At 40.1% G+C, this 20,715-nt stretch overlaps 1 protein-coding gene across 1 annotated transcript in view; it reads left to right on the plus strand.

Moving 5' to 3' along the window:
- ppm1h (protein phosphatase, Mg2+/Mn2+ dependent, 1H) overlaps positions 1–20,715 on the plus strand; it is an 85,810-nt gene that overhangs the window by 26,337 nt on the left and 38,758 nt on the right. The window contains exon 3 of the mRNA XM_020929303.2: positions 7,661–8,017. Coding sequence (XP_020784962.1) covers positions 7,661–8,017 — 357 coding nt within the window. The remainder of the gene's footprint in view (positions 1–7,660; positions 8,018–20,715) is intronic.

Genomic DNA, 20,715 nt, shown 5'->3' on the forward strand with positions numbered 1-20,715 from the left:
TACAATCACGAAATGAAAATTTACGATTACGCTTTCATCAGTACGAATACGAATTCACAGACGGAACTTTACTGTCAAAAATACGTCATCATTTCACAGACATTATTCATCGAGCAGAAGAAACATCGATCAAGATCAAGACTGTGCAGCTCAAGTTTGTAGCAGAGGGTAAAAACAGAGTAATAGCACAAGAAGCTACAACAGCGACCAACAAGTGGGTTCATTAAAATCTATTGTAAAAATGTCTTGAATTCGGGAACCGAACGCTGCTGTATAATATTGTGTAGAAACACCTCCTCTGAACGGGAAATTGCACCTATATGTTAGAAAACATAGTGGAGCCAGTTGGCCAACATCCGACGTAACGTTATCCCAGGGATCATTAGCAAATATCAGGTTCTCTGTAGGTTTAGATTAAAACATTCACGACTACAGCCACAGCGAACATCAGTCAGTCTGAACCTTCATCTCAGCTGCATTTCAGACAATGGGTTTTTCATGAGTTATAATGGGTTATAATGAGCAAATCCATCCACGTCACGGTGACGTTAAACTTACCGGTAAATACTGTAAACATACCAAGGTGTTGCCTGTAAACACGAACATTAATTGATGCTGGAAGCTGCATTAAACTGTAATGTGTAACATTTCATTAGCTGTGACGTCTGTAACCAGGACAGGACCGAAGAACTTTTGGTGGCATTTCATGCGAGAAATGCAGCTGAAGTGAAGACTGACTGATGCTCGCTGTGGCTGTAGTCATGAATGTTTTAATCTAAACTTACAGAGAACCTGATATTTGCGAATTAGCCCTGGGATAACGTTACGTCGGATGTTAGCCAACTGGCTCCACGATGTTATCTAACATATAGGTGCAATTTCCCGTTCAAAGGAGGTGTTTCATTTCTCGCATGAAATGCCACCAAAAGTTCCTCGGGACGCTGAAATGTCCCAGTTTACACCAAACACTACCAAACTGTCCTGGTTACAGACGTCACAGCCAATGAAATGTTACACATTACAGTTTAATGCAGCTTCCAGCATCAATTAATGTTCGTGTTTACAGGCAACACCTTGGTATGTTTACAGTATTTACCGGTAAGTTTAACGTCACCGTGACGTGGATGGATTTTCTCATTATAACCCATTATAACTCATGAAAAACCCATTGTCTGAAATGCAGCTGAAGTGAAGACTGACTGATGCTCGCTGTGGCTGTAGTCGTGAATGTTTTAATCTAAACCTACAGAGAACCTGATATTTGCTAATTAGCCCTGGGATAACGTTACGTTGGATGTTGGCCAACTGGCTCCACTATGTTTTCTAACATATAGGTGCAATTTCCCGTTCAAAGGAGGTGTTTCTACACAATATTATACAGCAGCGTTTGGTTCCCGAATTCAAGACATTTTTACAATAGATTTTAATGAACCCACTTGTTGGTCGCTGTTGTAGCTTCTTGTGCTTTTACTCTGTTTTTACTCTGCTACAAACTTGAGCTGCGCAGTCTTGATCTTGATCGATGTTTCTTCTGCTCGATGGATAATGTCTGTGAAATGATGACGTATTTTTGACAGTAAAGTCGCGTCTGTGAATTCGTATTCGTACTGATGAAAGCGTAATCGTAAATTTTCATTTCGTGATTGTAATTCATGACGTCGTAATTTTTCAATTCGTATTCTGATGGATAAAATACACACAATATATTTTATGTACGACTGGACTCATTTGAGAGTTTACAAATATTTATTTTATGCGCAACTACAGCCAAATATGCACGGATTTACCCAAATACACACGGATTTCTATTTTATGCGCACGAATATTTTTGACAGCTTTCTTACTCCATACTCCTCTTTTCTGCATCACTACAGGAAAAACAAACGTCAATACTGGACGTCCGTAAGACACTGTAAAAAAAAAAAAAAGTCATCTGGCGTCACAGTCTGCACCTTCAATAGACTGAGACTGGACATACCAAACACAGTGGGGAGTTTCAGTCACAGAGTCACAGTCGATGCACAGCAGAGTCTTTAGTTGCTCAAGATTTTTTTTTACGACTACAACCCAAAGAATTCTATGCATTTTTGTCAAGTAAAACTATGATTTAAAAGTACATTATTCTGTCACCATAGGGGCAGATTTGCTGAGCAGAAGCACGTGTGGGGAAGTAAAGCAAAGAGCAGGTGCACTTTTGGTTTGATCTCAAAGTCTTCAGCACAAATTCAGCTCATGGGTCTGAGGAGAGGAGCAGAATACACCAGCTACAGTGCAGATGTACGGACGGGAGGGTGAGAGGGGAACGCAAAGGACACGACTCCACAATTGTTGTCTTGTCACGTATCTTGAAACTTAACAGGAGAAAACTAAAACGGATTCACTTTCTAGTGGATTTGCACAGTGGTGCTCTTTTCTAGCACTGAACACAGTTTGTGGTTGAGTCCTTGAATGTCCTCGGTCTCTGTGGGAGTCACTGTCCACTCACTCTGCCCCTTCAGCACATTTCACACCACTCTGCAGCTTTCCTCTGAACGCAAGCAGCCCGGCTTCATTTGTGCTTACCAATACAAACCCCGTGCATTTCAAAGTGACTCCCTCCTCCACATAATGCACAGTACAGTATCAAGACACCACGAGCTTCTATAAGAGCTGCTGTACTGTACTATCATCGTGTGGTCATACCTGCTGTCAGTGCTCATTCTCACTTCACACTTCACCCACATTGCCAAGATAAATGTGATGTGTGTGTGTGTGTGTGTGTGTGTGTGTGTGTGTGTGTGTGTGTGTGTGTGTGTGTGTGTGTGTGTGTGTGTGTGTGTGTGTGTGTGTGTGTTGTGGTGGTCAGAGGGGACTGTCTGCCGGTCTGTCTACAATAGTATCTTATCACTACGAGCAGTGTTGGGGAGTAACAGATTACATGTACCGGCGTTACGTAATCAGAGTACAAATTATGAGTAACTGTATTCAGTTACAGTTACTGTTTCAGTGGGTGGTAATTGGATTACAGTTACTTTGCTGAAATAAATGGATTACAAGGCGGTATTTTCCTGTTTTCACATTTTGTGCTACATCTCATTTATTACCTCCGCCAAGGAGGTTATGTTTTTGCCGGCGTTTGTCTGTTTGTTTGTTTGTTTGTGTGTTTGTTTGTTTGTTTGTTTGTTTGTCTGTTAGCAACATAACTCAAAAAGTTATGGACCGATTTTGATGAAATTTTCAGGATTTGTTGGAAATGTGAAAAGGAAGAACTGATTTCATTTTGGGGCTGATCCGGAAGAAATCCTGGATTCTGGATCACTTTGAAATTTTAGTTAACATTGTGGTAAATGGGGCCGAAAATTTTGTTTCTCAATATCTCGGTTAATTATTGACCAAACCCCATGAAATTTGACTCAGGGATGGACAATGGGATCCTCTTTCATATTCCAAAGGCTGATCCGGATCTGATCCAGAAGACTGATTTTATCGCAATTTATATAAAAAATGGGGGTAGTCCTTGGCGGAGGTCTGCGCTCTCTGACTGCTTTTCTAGTTAATTTTTTTATTTTGGTAATTCCACTCATTGCCGGAAACCCACACAGAACGCGACAGTAAGAGCGATGTAAACGTCATGTTCACGTTGGCGGCGTCAGTCGCACAATGGACGAGGTGGAAGAGCCAGTAGAACAGAGTCAACAGTGCACAGGTAAAAACACATTCGTGTCTTGGAAATTCTTCTCCCAACGTGAAATATAAAAGAAAATAACAAATATAACATTGCCTACAAGTTAAATGTCAAACCGGAGCCACTGACACTGGTGAAAACAAACTGCACAGACTCATGAAATCTGCACTACTGTCATATAGACCTGAGACATGAGGGGACACACACAAACATCTTCATCATCATCAACCTGGAAGCGCGTGGACCATGTCTTCTTCTGTAGTTACTGCACGGACACCGACGTCCTCCCATGCGTCACGTGTGGACTGTGTTTTCTCACGTACACTGCATAGACCACACTTCCTCCTGTGAGTCTCTAAACCAGAACTAACACCAGGACTAAACCAGGTCTAAAACCAGTGATCTCATATATAAAGCATTTCTCTATCAATAATATGGTTAAGGAAAGACTTTTTATTGTCTTTAAACAGACAGAACATCTTATGTTCAGATTTCCTAGTCTTTGCTACTTTACAGCAAACTGTTTCTTATTCATGGAGACTTGGGCTCAACAGACAATTTGAAGAGAACAAACAAGAATTTGCAGGATGTCGTTGCTACATTCATGTAGTTTTAAAAAGCATGACAATATCAAGTAATCCAAAGTATTCAGATTACGTTACTCACTTTAAGTAATTTAATGGATTATGATACAAACTACATTTTGGTGTATGTAATCTGTAACTTTTAGGGGAATACATTTTAAAAGTCACCTTCCCAACACTGACTACGGTGTGGAGGATTGCAAGTTCTACCTCCTCAAACAGAAAAGTACACGGTGAGGCTTTACTGGTCATCTCAGCGCCTGTAGAGAAGCAGAGCAGGTGATATAGTGCGTGTGAGTTTAGTGTGAGTTTAGTGTTCAGTCAGAGCCACAGCAGAGCCCCGTGACTCACTGCTGCAGATGCACCAAAGCCAGAAGAGACTGTGGAGAACTCTCTGCTCCTGAGATTATATTTAGAACAGGCTGAGCGCACAACCAAATATGATCTACACTTCATCATGTTTTTACCAGAGAGAAGCATTTTTAAACTGGACCAAACTGCTGTTCAGTTTAAGGTGCACCGTGTAACTTTTCTGGCGGGAGGGTCCACCACCTGCCTGTCTCCATGTCTCGAATGTTCCACAATATGACAAACGCCTTTAGCCAGTGTTTATTCAATTAAGGTGTGTGTTTTTACAGTATGAATTTAAAATATTGACACATTTATATACTGGTTAAAACACATCAGATACAAATATCTGCTGAAAAAAACTCAGGTCATCTTAGGGCTGGGTGATATGGATCAAAAAATATATCTCGATATATTTTGCTATATCTCGATGTAAGATATATATCTCAATATATGTTCAAGAAAAAATAACCCCCTAAAACTGAAAACTGCAACAACAAATCTGCCAAATTCCACAAGGTCCTTTTTTTTTTTTATTGAAGTGTAAGAGGTCGGCAGTTCATATAGGAACATTTAAGATGACAAAAAATCCTAATTACATAAATAATAATTTAACTGTAAAATAAAAGAAATAAAACATATTTCATTCTTTTCATTCATAAATAAAACAACTCAACACAAGCTCATCTTTGCATTAACTCTGTTATCCAGACCAGAACCAGAACCATGAGCTCATTTAGCAGAAGAAGCTCAGGATGTTCCTTATTTCAATAGATCCATGTTATTATCCAGCAGTGAGGAGCTCTGAGGTTTAATCCCACAATCCACTGCAGATCAAACCCAACGTTTCCAAACACTATTGTACAAGTGACACTGCAGCAGATTATTCATTAAAATATTCTGCATAAATAAACTTTACATGACTAAACTTTACAATATATAAAACATAACGACTCTAGAGCCACATCAGCCCGTTTGACATAATAATGTGTTTAATGCAGTTTTGCGCACGTGTGTTTACATTTTACAGAAACGAAACTTAAGATCATGGCTCATTTGCATAAACAGCACTTCTCATGCAGCTCAGCTCGTTCAGGTTCTTTCAGGCTAAAGGACGCGACTCGGTGGAACATGAGGATGTGCTGCTGGTGGTTTTGTCTGTAAATGGTGGAAAAGGTTCATGGTGCTTGAAGTTTTTCACTAGCACCAACTTTGGGCGTTCAGGGCGATAGTGACGAGTGAATGAGACACGAGCGAACAAAATCAGGGAGGCGACGAGAGAGAAGGTAAACAAGCGAAGCCGCGAAATCTAAATTGAGTATAAGCATTATATCGATATATACGATATGTCAGAATTCATATCGAGTTTAAAAACTATCTCGATATATTCAAAATATCGATATATCACCCACCCCTAGGTTATCTCCACAAAATGTTAAACTAATAATCAAAAGTGTCTTGTTGAGATGTTCCACAGTCTGAAAGCACTGGTCAAGTGGCTGGAACAATTATTACTGAACACATTTGAAAAACATGAGAGACGTTTTGAAGGTTTTTGTGAATGAAACAGATCAGAGGACATGTTCTCTGGGCTGTGGGCTTTGCAGAGGAACAAAGTGGTGTGAAATGTACAATGTTTTACAAGAGCGGGTTTATCAAAAGACAAGGGAACAAAGAGAGCAGGCTGTAACATCAGAACAGAGGCTCATACAGGCAGGGTGCACTGAAGCTTTGATCACACTGCTCCTTTATCCTGGCTCTAGTTTCATTTACAGAACATGGCCACAGGTGGTATAGGAGATAAAAAATAAATATATATATGTAGTCAAGGTTTTTTTTTTTGACAAGCATTGCAATTGTGATTAAATTTGCAATTTATCTTTTATTATAGGATTCTGTTCAAAGTTCACATTTAAAATAAGAGGTATTATACAAAATCATCATGTTACGAAGTCGATCCCTCATCAAAAACATGCCTGAAGAGGTTTTTAGATGTCACCCATGGATGTTTCAGTAATTTAGCAATCTGTCCCAGGCCCTATTCAGACCTAACCTGATTCATCACCGTCTGACCTCGCAGCATTAGGATTCGTTCACTCGACAGTAGGCAGGTACTTTTTTTATTTAACCAATCACTGCTATTCGGTCGTGACGTATGTAATGCACCAAATCTCGTAGGAAGAAGGACAATAACGTCTTTCCCCTTCATAAAATTCACCAAACATTCTCTTTGTTCTGGCTTTAAATCGTCTATACCAGGAATCGTTGACAACACAGAATGTCTGTCTTCGTCTACATCCATCTCAACGCTTTGTTTACTGTTGTGCTGTTCTACAAAAGGGACACAGACAGAAGCGACGAGTTTGACGTGATGGTTTCAGTTCTTCGCTGATTGGTCGGTGCGCCGTCTATAACTTCTGAGGTTCTTGCAGACCTTCTAGTATATTCTGATTCCTGACCTAGTCGCTGGAGAGAAATGAAATTGAGCAGAGGCACTAGGTGGCGCCAGCCTGGCTAATTGAGATCCTGCTTACAGGTCAAGATACTGTCCAAGGCTTTGCCCATAATCCTACGTCACCCTTTCTCCCACACAGCAGTTCTCCATACATATAGAAAAATACAAATGGCTGCACATTGATTGTGTTGTGATATTGCTCTGAAGGGGGAGTGACTTAATGTAAGGAGCTCAGAATGTTAAAAATGAAAATGAAATTTATAAAACATGTTAATATGTTGTTTTGTGTCATTTTCAACTAAATAAAAGGTTCCATGTTGATCTAAATATGTTATGTGTTGCCAAGTGAGAACACCCCTAAAACCCGCTCTTTAAAGGAAATGTTCAGTCAAAAAGACTGAACGTTTCCTAAAGCCACTTTAGATTAGAAAGTTGGCTTTGTTCCAGGTTTGGGGAATTAGTCCCCTAATTGTTTTTTCAGTTACGTTTCATATTTGTAACAATTTAAACCTATAATTAAAACATGTCATAATTAAAATCATGATTCTAAATTGGATTCGTTGCACAGTCTTAAAGATTGACAGCTTTTCTGTTTTCTGTTTACATCAGGAGCCTTCTCCAGAGGACCTGCCCTTCCATTACTGGGCCCTGTTCGATGGGCACGCCGGCTCTGGAGTGGCCGTCATGGCGTCTCACCTCCTGCACCACCACATCGCTCTGCACCTTCAGGAGGTCATGGACATCCTGCTCACCCCCTGTGTGGCGCCCCCTACCTGTTTGGGGGAGGAGCCTCTGAACCAGCACCTGGCCCCCGCGCAGAAGGGTCTGAGCAGGGCTGTGTCGCTGAGGGGAGCCGCTGGGGCCCCGGGGTCACCTCACGCTCCACCCGCACGCTTCTTTAGTGAGAAGAAGGTTTCACACGAGAGCCTGGTCATCGGGGCCATAGAGAACGCCTTCAAAGATATGGTGAGTGCAAGACAATCTTCATCTACATCAGAGCCTCTCCTCTTAATCTAGTTTGGATCTTATAGATATGTCTCCTTTGAAGGTCCTGTTCCTGATTTATTCCAGGTATTAGAGCTAAATGTGTATTTCACGAGAACAGATATATTATATAAACAGCCCTTGAGGTCAAAATAAATCACATTTTTATTATCATTATTTTATTATACAATACAGCTGCTGCAAGTGTGTTATGAAAGCTCCTGTCATTCCTGTACACTAGTCAAAATAACAGCTCAAAAATAAGCATGGTGCGGTGACTCCATCTGCTCCTGGGCTGCTCTAAGTGGATGCTCAGACTTAGCTTTCCTCGAGGGCAGAGGGGCTACGGCTGCAGCCAATCAGACAGGCCAAGGTCATGACTCACAGCCAATCAGAACGCAGCGGCTGACCTCACGGCTCTCAGGTGCAAAGTTCAGGGGTTAGAGGAGGCTGTGACGATCAGAGATGAGATGTAGTATAGCTGCAATATTGCTCACAGTTGATTAAAAATGCACGATACAATTAGCAAATCGCAAAGACTTTTAAATTTTATTTTTTGAAGTACCATCACATTGTCCACACACCACAATATACTCTATACTCTTGTCTTATTCTGCATAAAACTGCTAAATGTGTGCTTTAGATCTGTACACAGTGTTGGGGAGTAACAGATTACATGTACCAGAGTTATGTAATCAGAGTACAAATTATGAGTAACTGTATTCAGTTACAGTTACTGTTTCAGTGAGTGGTAATTACAGTTATTTGTTGAAATAAATGGATTACATGTTTTCACATTTTGGGCTATATCCCTTTTTTTTTTTTTTTTTTTTTTGTAATTCCACTCATTGCCGGACTCTAAACCAGGACTAAAACCAAGTCTAAACCAGGTCTAAACCAGGACTAAATCAGGACTAAAACCAGGTCTAAACCAGATCTAAACCAGGTCTAAATCAGGACTAAACCAGGATTAAAACCAGTTCTAAACCAGGACTAAACCAGGTCTAAACCAGGACTAAACCAGGTCTAAACCAGGACTAAAACCAGGTCTAAACCAGGACTAAACCGGGACTAAAACCAGGTCTAAACTAGATCTAAACCAAGTCTAAATCAGGACTAAACTAGATCTAAACTGGGGCTAAAACCAGGTCTAAACTAGATCTAAACCAGGACTAAACGAGATCTAAACCAGGTCTAAACCAGGTCTAAACTAGGACTAAACCAAGTCTAAACCAGGACTAAACCGGGACTAAACTAGATCTAAACTGGGGCTAAAACCAGGACTAAACCAGGACTAAAACAGGATTGAACAGGACTAAATCCTGCTGTGTGGACGTGTCTCTTCTTCTATCAATAATATTTTTAATTCGGTTTAGTAAAGTCTGGGCTTTTTATTTTCTTTTATCAGACAAAACATCTTATGTTACGATATCCTCGTCTTTGCTTCTCTACAGAAAATCAAGTAATCCAAAGTATTCAGATTACATTACTCACTTTAAGTAATTTACTGGATTCTGTTACAAACTACATTTTGGTGTGTGTAATCTGTAATCTGTAGGGGAATACATTTTAAAAGTCACCTTCCCAACACTGTCTATACATGTACTGTCTTCATTTATCAGTTCATATTTTAGTCTTTTTGTCATTTTCACATTGCAAATCTAATCAGTGCTCACTGAAAAATATGGCATAAACATCACCATCTGTGTCCCATTTGAAGTAATCCTCATCAAATCAAATACTCAGTTTACAGATACTTGCACTCCCAATGTTTCACTTAGGCCCACGTTTTGAACCATTTTAGAAGCAGAGAGCCACAGAGAGTCAATATTTCATTTATTTAAGACAGTAAAACAGCTTTGTCAGAGCCCCCTGTCCCTTTAATAAGCCTTGGAACATTCATTATAAATCAGTTTGACAATGAAGCGTGATGTTTTTGGAGTAATACTGGTACAATTATTTCAATTTGCTGTTAAAAAAAAAATAAAAAATAAAAACTTGCCTGGGATCCAGAATAGACACTTCTTCAATACTTTGTGAAGATGTGAGCCTGGTCAGCGGTGAATGTCCCCACTTGCAGGGCATGATTGACAGGTGGATTAGCCAATCAGGGACAGACCTGGGCTGTCAATGTCTGAAAAAATAAAGAAGACTGAAAAAACATTGCAGATTTATGTAGAATTAATGAGTGAAGTTTGGCAGTTGACAGTTGTGTATTAATAAAGCATTGGATATAAATCATCAAACATGCTCATGTTTTCAGTTGTTTAACACAAATAAGGTATGATGAAATGATTTTTAGTTCATTTTGCTCTAGTTTTTATGTCCATAGCTGGTTTTGTTCGAGAGCTGTTTTCTTTAGATGTGAACAGGGCATCTTTTATAATCCATTTACAAAGTACAGCTCTATTAAATCAAGCCTGGTGCTACCGCCAACTCACCACTAGGAGGCAGTGGTCAACAACAAGTGGTTTTGGTTCATTTGGCCCTTTGCTTTATGTCATTCACAGAGAATATTTAAAATCAGCTCTGCAATTTTGAACAGGAAATGAAAGAATAAGTCAGTCCACTTCAGCCACCACAAGAATAATAAAAATTGTACTCTTTTCTCTTCTTGACCTGATCACAAAAGTGGATGAAAACAAAGCGACGACATTATACCATGTTTGATGCTTAAAGAGTCTGTCCTCAGAACATCAGTTATGTTACAACGCTGTGAACAAATGATTGATTAGTTCATTACTCCAGGCTCCTCGGTAAAGCCAGGACTAATTATTGTGTATTTAATTCTGTAGCTGTTTAATTTGACATTTTATATTATTTTCAGTATTTTACATAGTTAGAATAAACATGTAATTCCTGTCATTGTTCTTTTGTTTATGACAGTTAAGCCTGAAATGTGATTGTGGTGAGTGGTTAGTTCTTCCTGTGTCACAGTAGGTGGTTCTGGGTGTGATTCTGGGGCGTGTGGAGTTTTCCCCCATCGCTCTGTAACATGTACAATCTAATCCTCATGTAGGTACTCGTGATTACACGTCCAGGTCTGGAGTCGGGTCCTCAGGTGCCCAGTGCTCCTGTCAGGACCCATCCACACCAGGACACATTTCTCCTAAAAAGAAAAAAAAGAAATTCAAATTCACTAGTTAATGTTAAATGTGTATTATGCTTTTTTTTTTTTTTTAACTATACATTTACATTTTTATTTAATTTTATACCACAATATGGATTTAAACAGGGCTGCTCGATAACGATAACCGAAATATCATGATGTCGTATCGTCAAAAGTCTCACAATAATACTACGGACTGTCACAATATATCAAATTACTAAATCTTTTGCTTAAATGCATTGTTTTGTAGTACCAATAGCTAATAAACATCGGGAACTACATATCCCATGATTCATTTCACCGCAGACAACATGAAGATGTTTTTTACTTGAATTCTTGGGATTATGAAGGAAATTGTTCACATCAAAATCTTGTCAGGGTATAAAAGCAAAGAAAAAAAAAAAAAGTGTCCTATCTACAATTTTATCAGCCTCTTCAAAATATCGCAATAAATATCACACTGTGAGATGCATATCGCGATAATATCGTACCAAGAGATTTGGATATCGTTACATTCCTACAGCTCGATTATGGGAAAAAAATTATTATCACGATTATTTTGGTCAATATTGAAATCACAGTTATAGGGCTGTGCAAAAATATCAAAATATCGATATATCGTATCGTTTAATGTGCTGATACATTATCGATATTGTGGGCTGCTGTATCGATAGATCCTCAAGAGTATTTTAGGTATATTTTCACTAAATTAGTTTGTGTCAGAGCTACAGTTGTGTTGACATTATTACTGTTTTGAGTCAGATGGATGTTTTTCACATTTACTTTTCACAAACTAAGTGGACTTTTAGTATTAGAGCCAACATTTAGCTTTTTTACACTGTACCGTATCAAATCGATGTGAAATATATTGTATCGAATCGTACTGAATGGAAAGCTCACTGTATAGAAAAGTGTATCATATCGTGGCCTATGTATCGAGATATGTATCGTATCAGTAACTTTTCAACGATACCCAGCCCTACACAGTTCACAATTCAAATTATAACATTTTAAGTTCCATGATGCATTTATTCAGCATTTCTCTCTCAAAAAAGCACTGTTATTGATCATTTACACAAAACTTTCAAATAAAAATTTAAACTAAATATAGGCTACAGATTTGTATCTTAGAGCAGTTTTGCAATGTATAAAACATAAAATAAATAAAATATACTTTGAACATGAAATAAGGCAGAAAAACACAAATATAAACTCTATATCCAGCTGTTCTCCAATCTCTATATTTAAAACATAAAATAAATATACTTATTTATAGGGATGTAATGATATCCAGATCTCACGATATGATATTTTCACAATATACAGCTCACGGTTCGATATTTATTGCTATATTTTGGAGAGGCTGATATAATATAATTGTAGATTGAACTCTTTTTTGCTTTTTAAATACCCTGACAAGATTTTGGTGTGAATTATTTCCATCATAATCCCAAGAATTTAAGTAAAAAACCATATATCTTGATGCTATCTGCAGTGAAATGAATCATGGGATATGTAGTTTCCGATGTTCATAAGATGTCACTTCTATAAAACCTGCATTTAAGCAAAGGAACTTGTAATCTGATATATTGTGACAGCCCACGATATTATTGTGAGACTTCTGACGATACGATATCATGATATTTCGGTTATTGATACATCCCTACTTATTTATAGACAGTGTTGGGAAGGTGACTTTTAAAATGTAATCCCCTACAGATTACAGATTACACACCCCAGAATGTAGTTTGTAACGTAATCCGTTAATTTACTTAAAGTGAGTAACGTAATCTGAATACTTTGGATTACTTCTGTAGAGAAGCAAAGACCAGGAAATCTTCACATAAGATGTTTTGTCTGATAAAAGAAAATAAAAAGGCCAGACTTTACTGAACCAAATTAAAAAATATTATTGATAGAAGACGAGGAGACACGTCCACACAGCAGGATTTAGTCCTGTTAAATCCTGTTAATTCCTATTTTAGTCCTGGTTTAGTCCTGGTTTTAGTCCTGTTTTAGTCCTGGTTTTAGTCCTGGTTTTAGTCCTGGTTTTAGTCCTGGTTTTAGTCCTGTTTTAGTCCTGGTTTTAGTCCTGGGTTTAGTCCTAGGTTTAGTCCTGGGTTTAGTCCTGGGTTTAGTCCTGGTTTTAGTCCTGGATTTAGTCCTGGTTTTAGTCCTGGTTTTAGTCCTGGTTTTAGTCCTGGTTTTTGTCCTGGATTTAGTCCTGGATATCACCCAAAATGTGAAAACAGGAAAATCCCGCTGTGTAATCCATTTATTTCAACAAAGTAACTGTAATCTAACAATTACAACTCACTGAAACAGTAACTGTAACTGAATACAGTTACTCATAATTTGTACTCTGATTATGTAACTTCTGGTACATGTAATCTGTTACTCCCCAACACTGTCTATATAAAATAATATCCTTTGTTAAGCTTTAGTGTTTCAACTCGATTATATGAGTTTGGAGATCGTTTGACACACAAATCAAAATCACGATCAAAATTCAATTAATTGCACAGCCTTAGATCTAAAAAAGTCTTAATAACAGAAACAGTTGCACTGACGTCCTGTTTAAAAGAGAATCGACATTTTTGCATCTACATTCTGTTTTCCAGATGATCACAACTTCATCCAGAGCAGTGAGCGGGGATAGGGGGTAGGTGAAAATGAATTTCGGAGCACTCAAGCCTCAAATGCACAGTCCATGAATACTGAAATATTTAGTTATGGATGAATCAAAATGCACTCTGAGTTGATGAGGAAAGCCGATGATTACATGATTAAAAGCTTTGGCTAAATTTTGCTTTGACTTTGGTTTGATAATAGACGTTGATGTGGTCGTGCCTCCTCCTCTTCGTCAGTGTGTGGATGGTGGAGTGTCTCCTGGTGGAGCAGTCGAGTGGAGGTGTGGATGTTTCATTATTGACGACTTGCCTGCAGCGATCGGTTTTGGGTCGGATACAGGAGGATAAATATGTGCGCACGATTCATTATTCAGGGCTGGGTGAAGGACACATTTGTACTATCGCTGGTCTCAAGGTTATCTGCACAGACATCCATCACACAGGCTCCTCATGCCCAGCTACTGCTGCAGACCTCGTCTAGACCTGGTTTAGTCCTCGTCTAGACTGGGTTATTCCTGGTTTAAACCTGGTTTAGTCCTGGTTTAGACCTGGTTTAGACTTGGGTTAGACCTAGTGTAGACCTGGTATAGTCCTGGTGTAGACCAGGTGTAGGCCTGGCTTAGTCTGGGTTTAGGAATGGTGTAGAGCTGGTTAAGTCTGCTGTAGACCTGCTGTAGACCTGGTGTAGACCTGCTGTAGACCTGCTGTAGACCTGGTGTAGGCCTGGTGTAGACCTGCTGTAGACCTGCTGTAGACCTGGTGTAGACCTGGTGTAGACCTGGTGTAGACCTGGTTTAGTCTGGGTTTAGTCTGTGTTTAGTCTGGGTGTAGACCTGGTGTAGACCTGGTGTAGACCTGGTTTAGTCTGGGTTTAGTCTGGGTGTAGTCTGGTTAGTCCTGGTGTAGACCTGGTTTAGTCTGGGTGTAGTCCTGGTGTAGAGTCCTGGTGTGTAGACCTGGTGTTGGGTTAGTCTGGGTTTTTGTGTAGTCTGGGTGTAGACCTGGCTTAGTCCTGGTGTAGATCTGGTGTAGACCTGGTTTAGTCCAGGTTTAGGTCAGGTTTAGGTCTAATTTAGATTGACCTAATCCTCACTTACAGAAGCGCTTTTTTTTTTTTTTTTTTTAACAAATATTTGACATTTATTTTTAAATCTTGTATTTTGTAAACAACTCCAGGAGCATCCACACTTGAAAAAAGTCTGAAATAACAATAAACAAAAGCCTGAATCCCGTGTGTTTCAGAACATGTTTGCTCCAACACGGATCTGCTGTTCTATGTTCTATAATCTTCTACATTTGCAGAACTCTATAACTGCTTTAGTTTAGTTTCTTTGATCACTTCTGGTCATGACCTGGTTGCAGAAATCTGAATTAAAATAGTAAAAATCTGAAATCATGCGGCTGTGTTGTGTTGCTGTGCACAGTTAACAGGAGCATTTTTGGGAACATATAAAATCCTGTTGAGTTTTCCACCGAGAAACCGGCGCCTCTGTTTTCAGATGAAGATGTCACCAGCGGAGGAGAAGCATCAAATATTCCTGTCATCTTTCTCTTCCCCTCCCCCCTCCAACTCTAACTCTCCTTTTTGCTCCTTTTTCTCTCTCTCCCTCCACCCCCATTCTCTTTGTCTCTCTGTGTCTCTCTAACTCTTCCTCTCCTCTAACTCTGTCTCTCCTTATCACTCTCTTTCTCCCTCTCTCTTACTCTCCCCTCTTTCTTTCCCTCTCTCTCCTTCTTTCTCTCCCTCCGCCTCCCTCTCTAACCCTGTTTCTTCTTTCATTTTTCTTTCACTCTTTCCTCCCCCACTCTTTGCTTTTCTCTCTCTCCTGCTTTCTAATTCTCCCTCTCTAATTCTTTCTCTCCTTTTCTCTCCTCTTTCACTCTCTCCACTCCCACTGTCTGTCCCCCCCCTTAACTCTGCCTCTCCTTTTTCTCCCTCTCTCTCTTTCCCTCTGCTCCTCTCTAACTTTACCTCTTCTTTTCTCTCTTCTTTCTCTCTCCCCACCCCCACTCTCTTTGTCTCTCTCTCTCTCTCTGTCTCTCTCTCTAACTCTACCTCTCCTTATCACTCCTCTTTCACTCTCTCCACCTCCACTTTCTAATTCTCTTCTTTCTCTCTCCTCACCCCACTCTCTTTGTCTCTCTCCCTCTCTTCTCTTTCACTTCTCCCACCCTCACTCTCTTTCTCTTTCTCCCTCTCTCTAACTCTCCCCCCTCTCTTTCCCTCTCCCTCCATCTCTCTCTCTCCTTTTCTCTCCACTTTTACTCCACTCCCACTCTTTGTTTCTCCCTCTCTAACTCTAACTCTCCTTTTTTCTCCTCTTTCACTCTCTCCTCCCTGACTCTGTTTCTCTCTCTCTCTCCCTTTCTCTAGCTCTCCCCCTCTTTTTCTCTCGCTCACCATCTCTCTAACTCTTCCCCCTTTCGTTCCCTTTCTCTCCCCTTCTCTCTTTCCCTGTCCCTCCATCTCTCTCTTTCCCTGTCCCTAACTCTAACTCCCCTTTTCTCTCTTCTTCTCTCTCTCTACCCTGACTCTCTGCTTCTCTCTCTCTACATCCCATTCTCTCTAACTCTCCCTCTCACGCTCATTTTCTCTCCTATTTCACTCTCTCCACCCCACTCCCTGTTTCTCTCTCTCCCTCTTTCTCCTCCCGTATCCCTCTCTAACGCTAACTCTCCTTTGCTTTCCTCTTTCGCTCTCTCCACGCCCACTCTCTCTCTCTCTCTTTCCCTCTCTCTAACTCTTTCCCCTCTCTTTCCCTCTCTCTCCATCTCTCTAACTCTTCCTCTCTTTCCCCCTCTCTTCCCCATCTCTCTTTCCGTGTCCCTAACTTTTAACTCGCCTTTTCTCTCCTCTTTTACTCTCTCCACCCCCACTCTCTGTTTCTCTGTTTCTCTCTTTCCCTCTTTCTAATCCTCCCTCTCCAACTCAAACTCGCCTTTTCTCCCCCTTCCCTCTCTCCTCCTCTCTTTTTTCTCTCTCTCTCCATTATCTCAAACTCTTCCCTCTCTCTCCCTCTCTCTTACTCTCCCCCTCTCTCCCTCTCTCTTTCTCCCTCATACGCTCCTTTTCTCTCCTTTTCCAATCTCCACATCCACTCTGTTTTTCTCTATCTCCCTCTCTTCCACCTCCTCTATAATTCTCCCTCTCTCTCTCTTCTTCTCTCCTTCCAGTTTTTGGATAAACCCACACTGAACTCGGCTCAGTGTTTTTGTGTTTTGTGGCGGCGACGGCGGCGGTGGCGGCGGCGGCGAAGCGTCGAGCAGCAGGCGAGCACCTCTCCAGAGCTCAAAGGGTTAAAATCACGCCACTTCAGATATATGTTCTCGTTTTGATTAAACCAGTGACAGCGTGATTCTTCATCTGATTAACGAAGCAGTTGGTTTTGGGTTTAATTAACGACAAATTAATCTGGGGTAATTAACTGGTATTATATCCATCAGCTCATAATTTCCTCCTCCAGGTCTTTGCTTCCCGTTTTCTGGTGTTGCCCATGAATGTGTTTGACTTAAACACACTTCACACACCTGAACTAGACCTGAACTAGACCTGAACTAGACCTGAACTACACCTGAACTAGACCTGAACTACACCTGAACTACACCTGAACTACACCTGAACTACACCTGAACTAGACCTGAAGTACACCTGAACTAGACCTGAACTTCACCTGAACTACACCTGAACTAGACCTGAACTACACCTGAACTACACCTGAACTACACCTGAACTACACCTGAACTACACCTGAACTAGATCTGCACTAGACTGGGACTAAACCAGGACTAAACCAGGACTAGAACTAAACCAGGACTAAGCCAGGATTAGACCAGGACTAAACCTGGACTAAACCTGGACTAAACTAGGACTAAACCAGGACTAGACCAGGACTAAACAGGACTAAACCAGAACTAAGCAAGGACTAAACCAGGACTAGACCAGGACTAAACTAGGACTGAACCAGGACTAAGGCAGAACTCAACCAGGACTAAACCAGGACTAAGCCAGGACCTGACCTGTAACTTGGCCTGATGGCATCCTGCTTTTCAATTCATTAAATTACAAAAGTTTATTGTAAAATTTCCCTATGAACATATGAAAAATTGTAATTATGTTCTCACTCTCAATCTTCTAAATTAAATAATAATAAAATAAATGGTAAAGTACAAAGTTCTTTAGGGAGACACAGATTCTGCTTCCTGTTCAGCATCCTAACAGCCTGGAGGATGAAGCTGTTAGTGAGTCTGATGATGAGTTCTCCATGGAAATGGATAAGCTAAGATGATATACTTTGGAATATTCCATAAAGCACCTTTAAAGTTACTAGTTAAATAGCGCCTATAATTCTACTTGTATATATGTATTTCTGTTCACCCAACATAAACCTTTTTTGCAGTTTTGACCCAGTGTAACAGTCCCTGGGCTGATATAGCACATATTGAACATTTAAAATATAAATATGTCAAGATTATAGCTGATGTGGCTCATTTCCATCTTCGGTCCCTCGGCAGGTTGATGTGAAATAACTTACAGGACACATAAAAGTACAACAACAATCACACAAAAGTGCATAAAACCAGCACACTGTACACACAACATACTCACTGTACACACAACATACTCACTGTACACACAACATACTCACTGTACACACAACATACTCACTGTACACACAACACACTCACTACACACAACACACTCACTACACACACAACACACTCACTATACACACAACACACTCACTGTACACAACATACTCACTGTACACACAACATACTCACTATACACACAACACACTCACTATACACACAACACACTCACTGTACACACAACACACTCACTGTACACACAACATACTCACTATACACACAACACACTCACTATACACACAACATACTCACTGTACACACAACATACTCACTGTACACACAACACACTCACTGTACACACAACATACACTCACACACAACACACTCACTGTACACACACACTCACACACAACACACTCACTATACACACAACACACACTCACTGTACACACACACACTCACTATACACACAACACACTCACTATACACACAACACACTCACTATACACACAACACACTCACTCACTACATCACAACAACACTCACACACACAACACACTCACTATACACACAACACACACATCACACTACACACACAACACACTCACTGTACACACAACACACTCACTCACTATACACACAACACACACACACTACACACACACAACCACTCACTGTACACACAACACACTCACTATACACACAACACACACTCACTATACACACACACACACACACACACTGTACACACAACACACACTCACTGTATACACACAACACACACACTGTACACACACACACACTCACTGTACACACAACACACTCACTATACACACAACACACACACTGTACACACAACACACTCACTATACACACAACACACTCACTATACACACAACACACACTGTACACACAACACACTCACTATACACACAAACACACTCACTGTACACACAACACACTCACTGTACACACAACACACTCACTGTATACACACAACACACACTCACTATACACACAACACACACTCACTGTACACACAACACACTCACTATACACACAACACACACACACTGTACACACAACACACTCACTATACACACACAACACACTCACTGTACACACAACACACTCACTATACACACAAACACACTCACTATACACACAACACACTCACTATACACACAACACACTCACACTGTACACACAACACACTCACTGTACACACACAACACACTCACTATACACACAACACACTCACTATACACACAACACACTCACTATACACACACACACACTGTACACACAACATACTCACTATACACACAACACACACTCACTAACACACACACACTATACACAACACACTCACTGTACACACACACACACACACAACATACACTATACACACAACACACTCACTATACACACAACACACTCACTATACACACACACACACACACACTCACTGTACACACACAACACACTCACTATACACACAACACACACTCACTGACACACACACACACTCACTATACACACAACACACTCACTGTACACACAACATACTCACTATACACACAACACACTCACACACACTACACACAACACACTCACTGTACACACAAACACACTCACTGTACACGCAACACACTCACTGTACACACAACACACTCACTGTACACACAACACACTACACACACAACTACACACAACACACTCACTGTACACACAACACACTCACTGTACACACAACACACTACTACACACACACTATACACACAACACACTCACTATACACAACACACACTAGTACACACAACACACTCACTGTACACACATACACTACACACACACTCACTATACACACAACACACTCACTATACACACAACACACTCACTATACACACAACACACTCACTGTACACGCAACATACTATATACACGCACACACTATGTACACACATGTATATATATATGTGTATATATATATATATATATATATATATATATATATATATATATATATATATATATATATATATATATATATATATATATATATATATATATATATATATTATATATATATATTTAAAACAAAAAAAACATGGTGTTAACCATGGTGATATGTAGCCGCTGTTTTAAAGCTTTAGTAAATGCTGCAGCTCGTACATTATGAACAGACATGGTATTCCATGTTTGAGCTGCTCGATGAGCAAAAGAGTGTGTCCAAAAACATTTTTCCTAAACAGCACAGGGCTGTCGCCTCTAGAGTTGCTCATGATGTCCGATTTGAGTTTCTTTTCATAAACTTCTTTGCAGGAGGTGGAGCAAGATGATTAAAAACT

Source organism: Boleophthalmus pectinirostris, unplaced genomic scaffold (genome assembly GCF_026225935.1).
Source record: "Boleophthalmus pectinirostris isolate CB_2022bp ecotype Guang Dong unplaced genomic scaffold, ASM2622593v1 HiC_scaffold_2, whole genome shotgun sequence".
Classification (NCBI taxonomy): domain Eukaryota; kingdom Metazoa; phylum Chordata; class Actinopteri; order Gobiiformes; family Gobiidae; genus Boleophthalmus; species Boleophthalmus pectinirostris.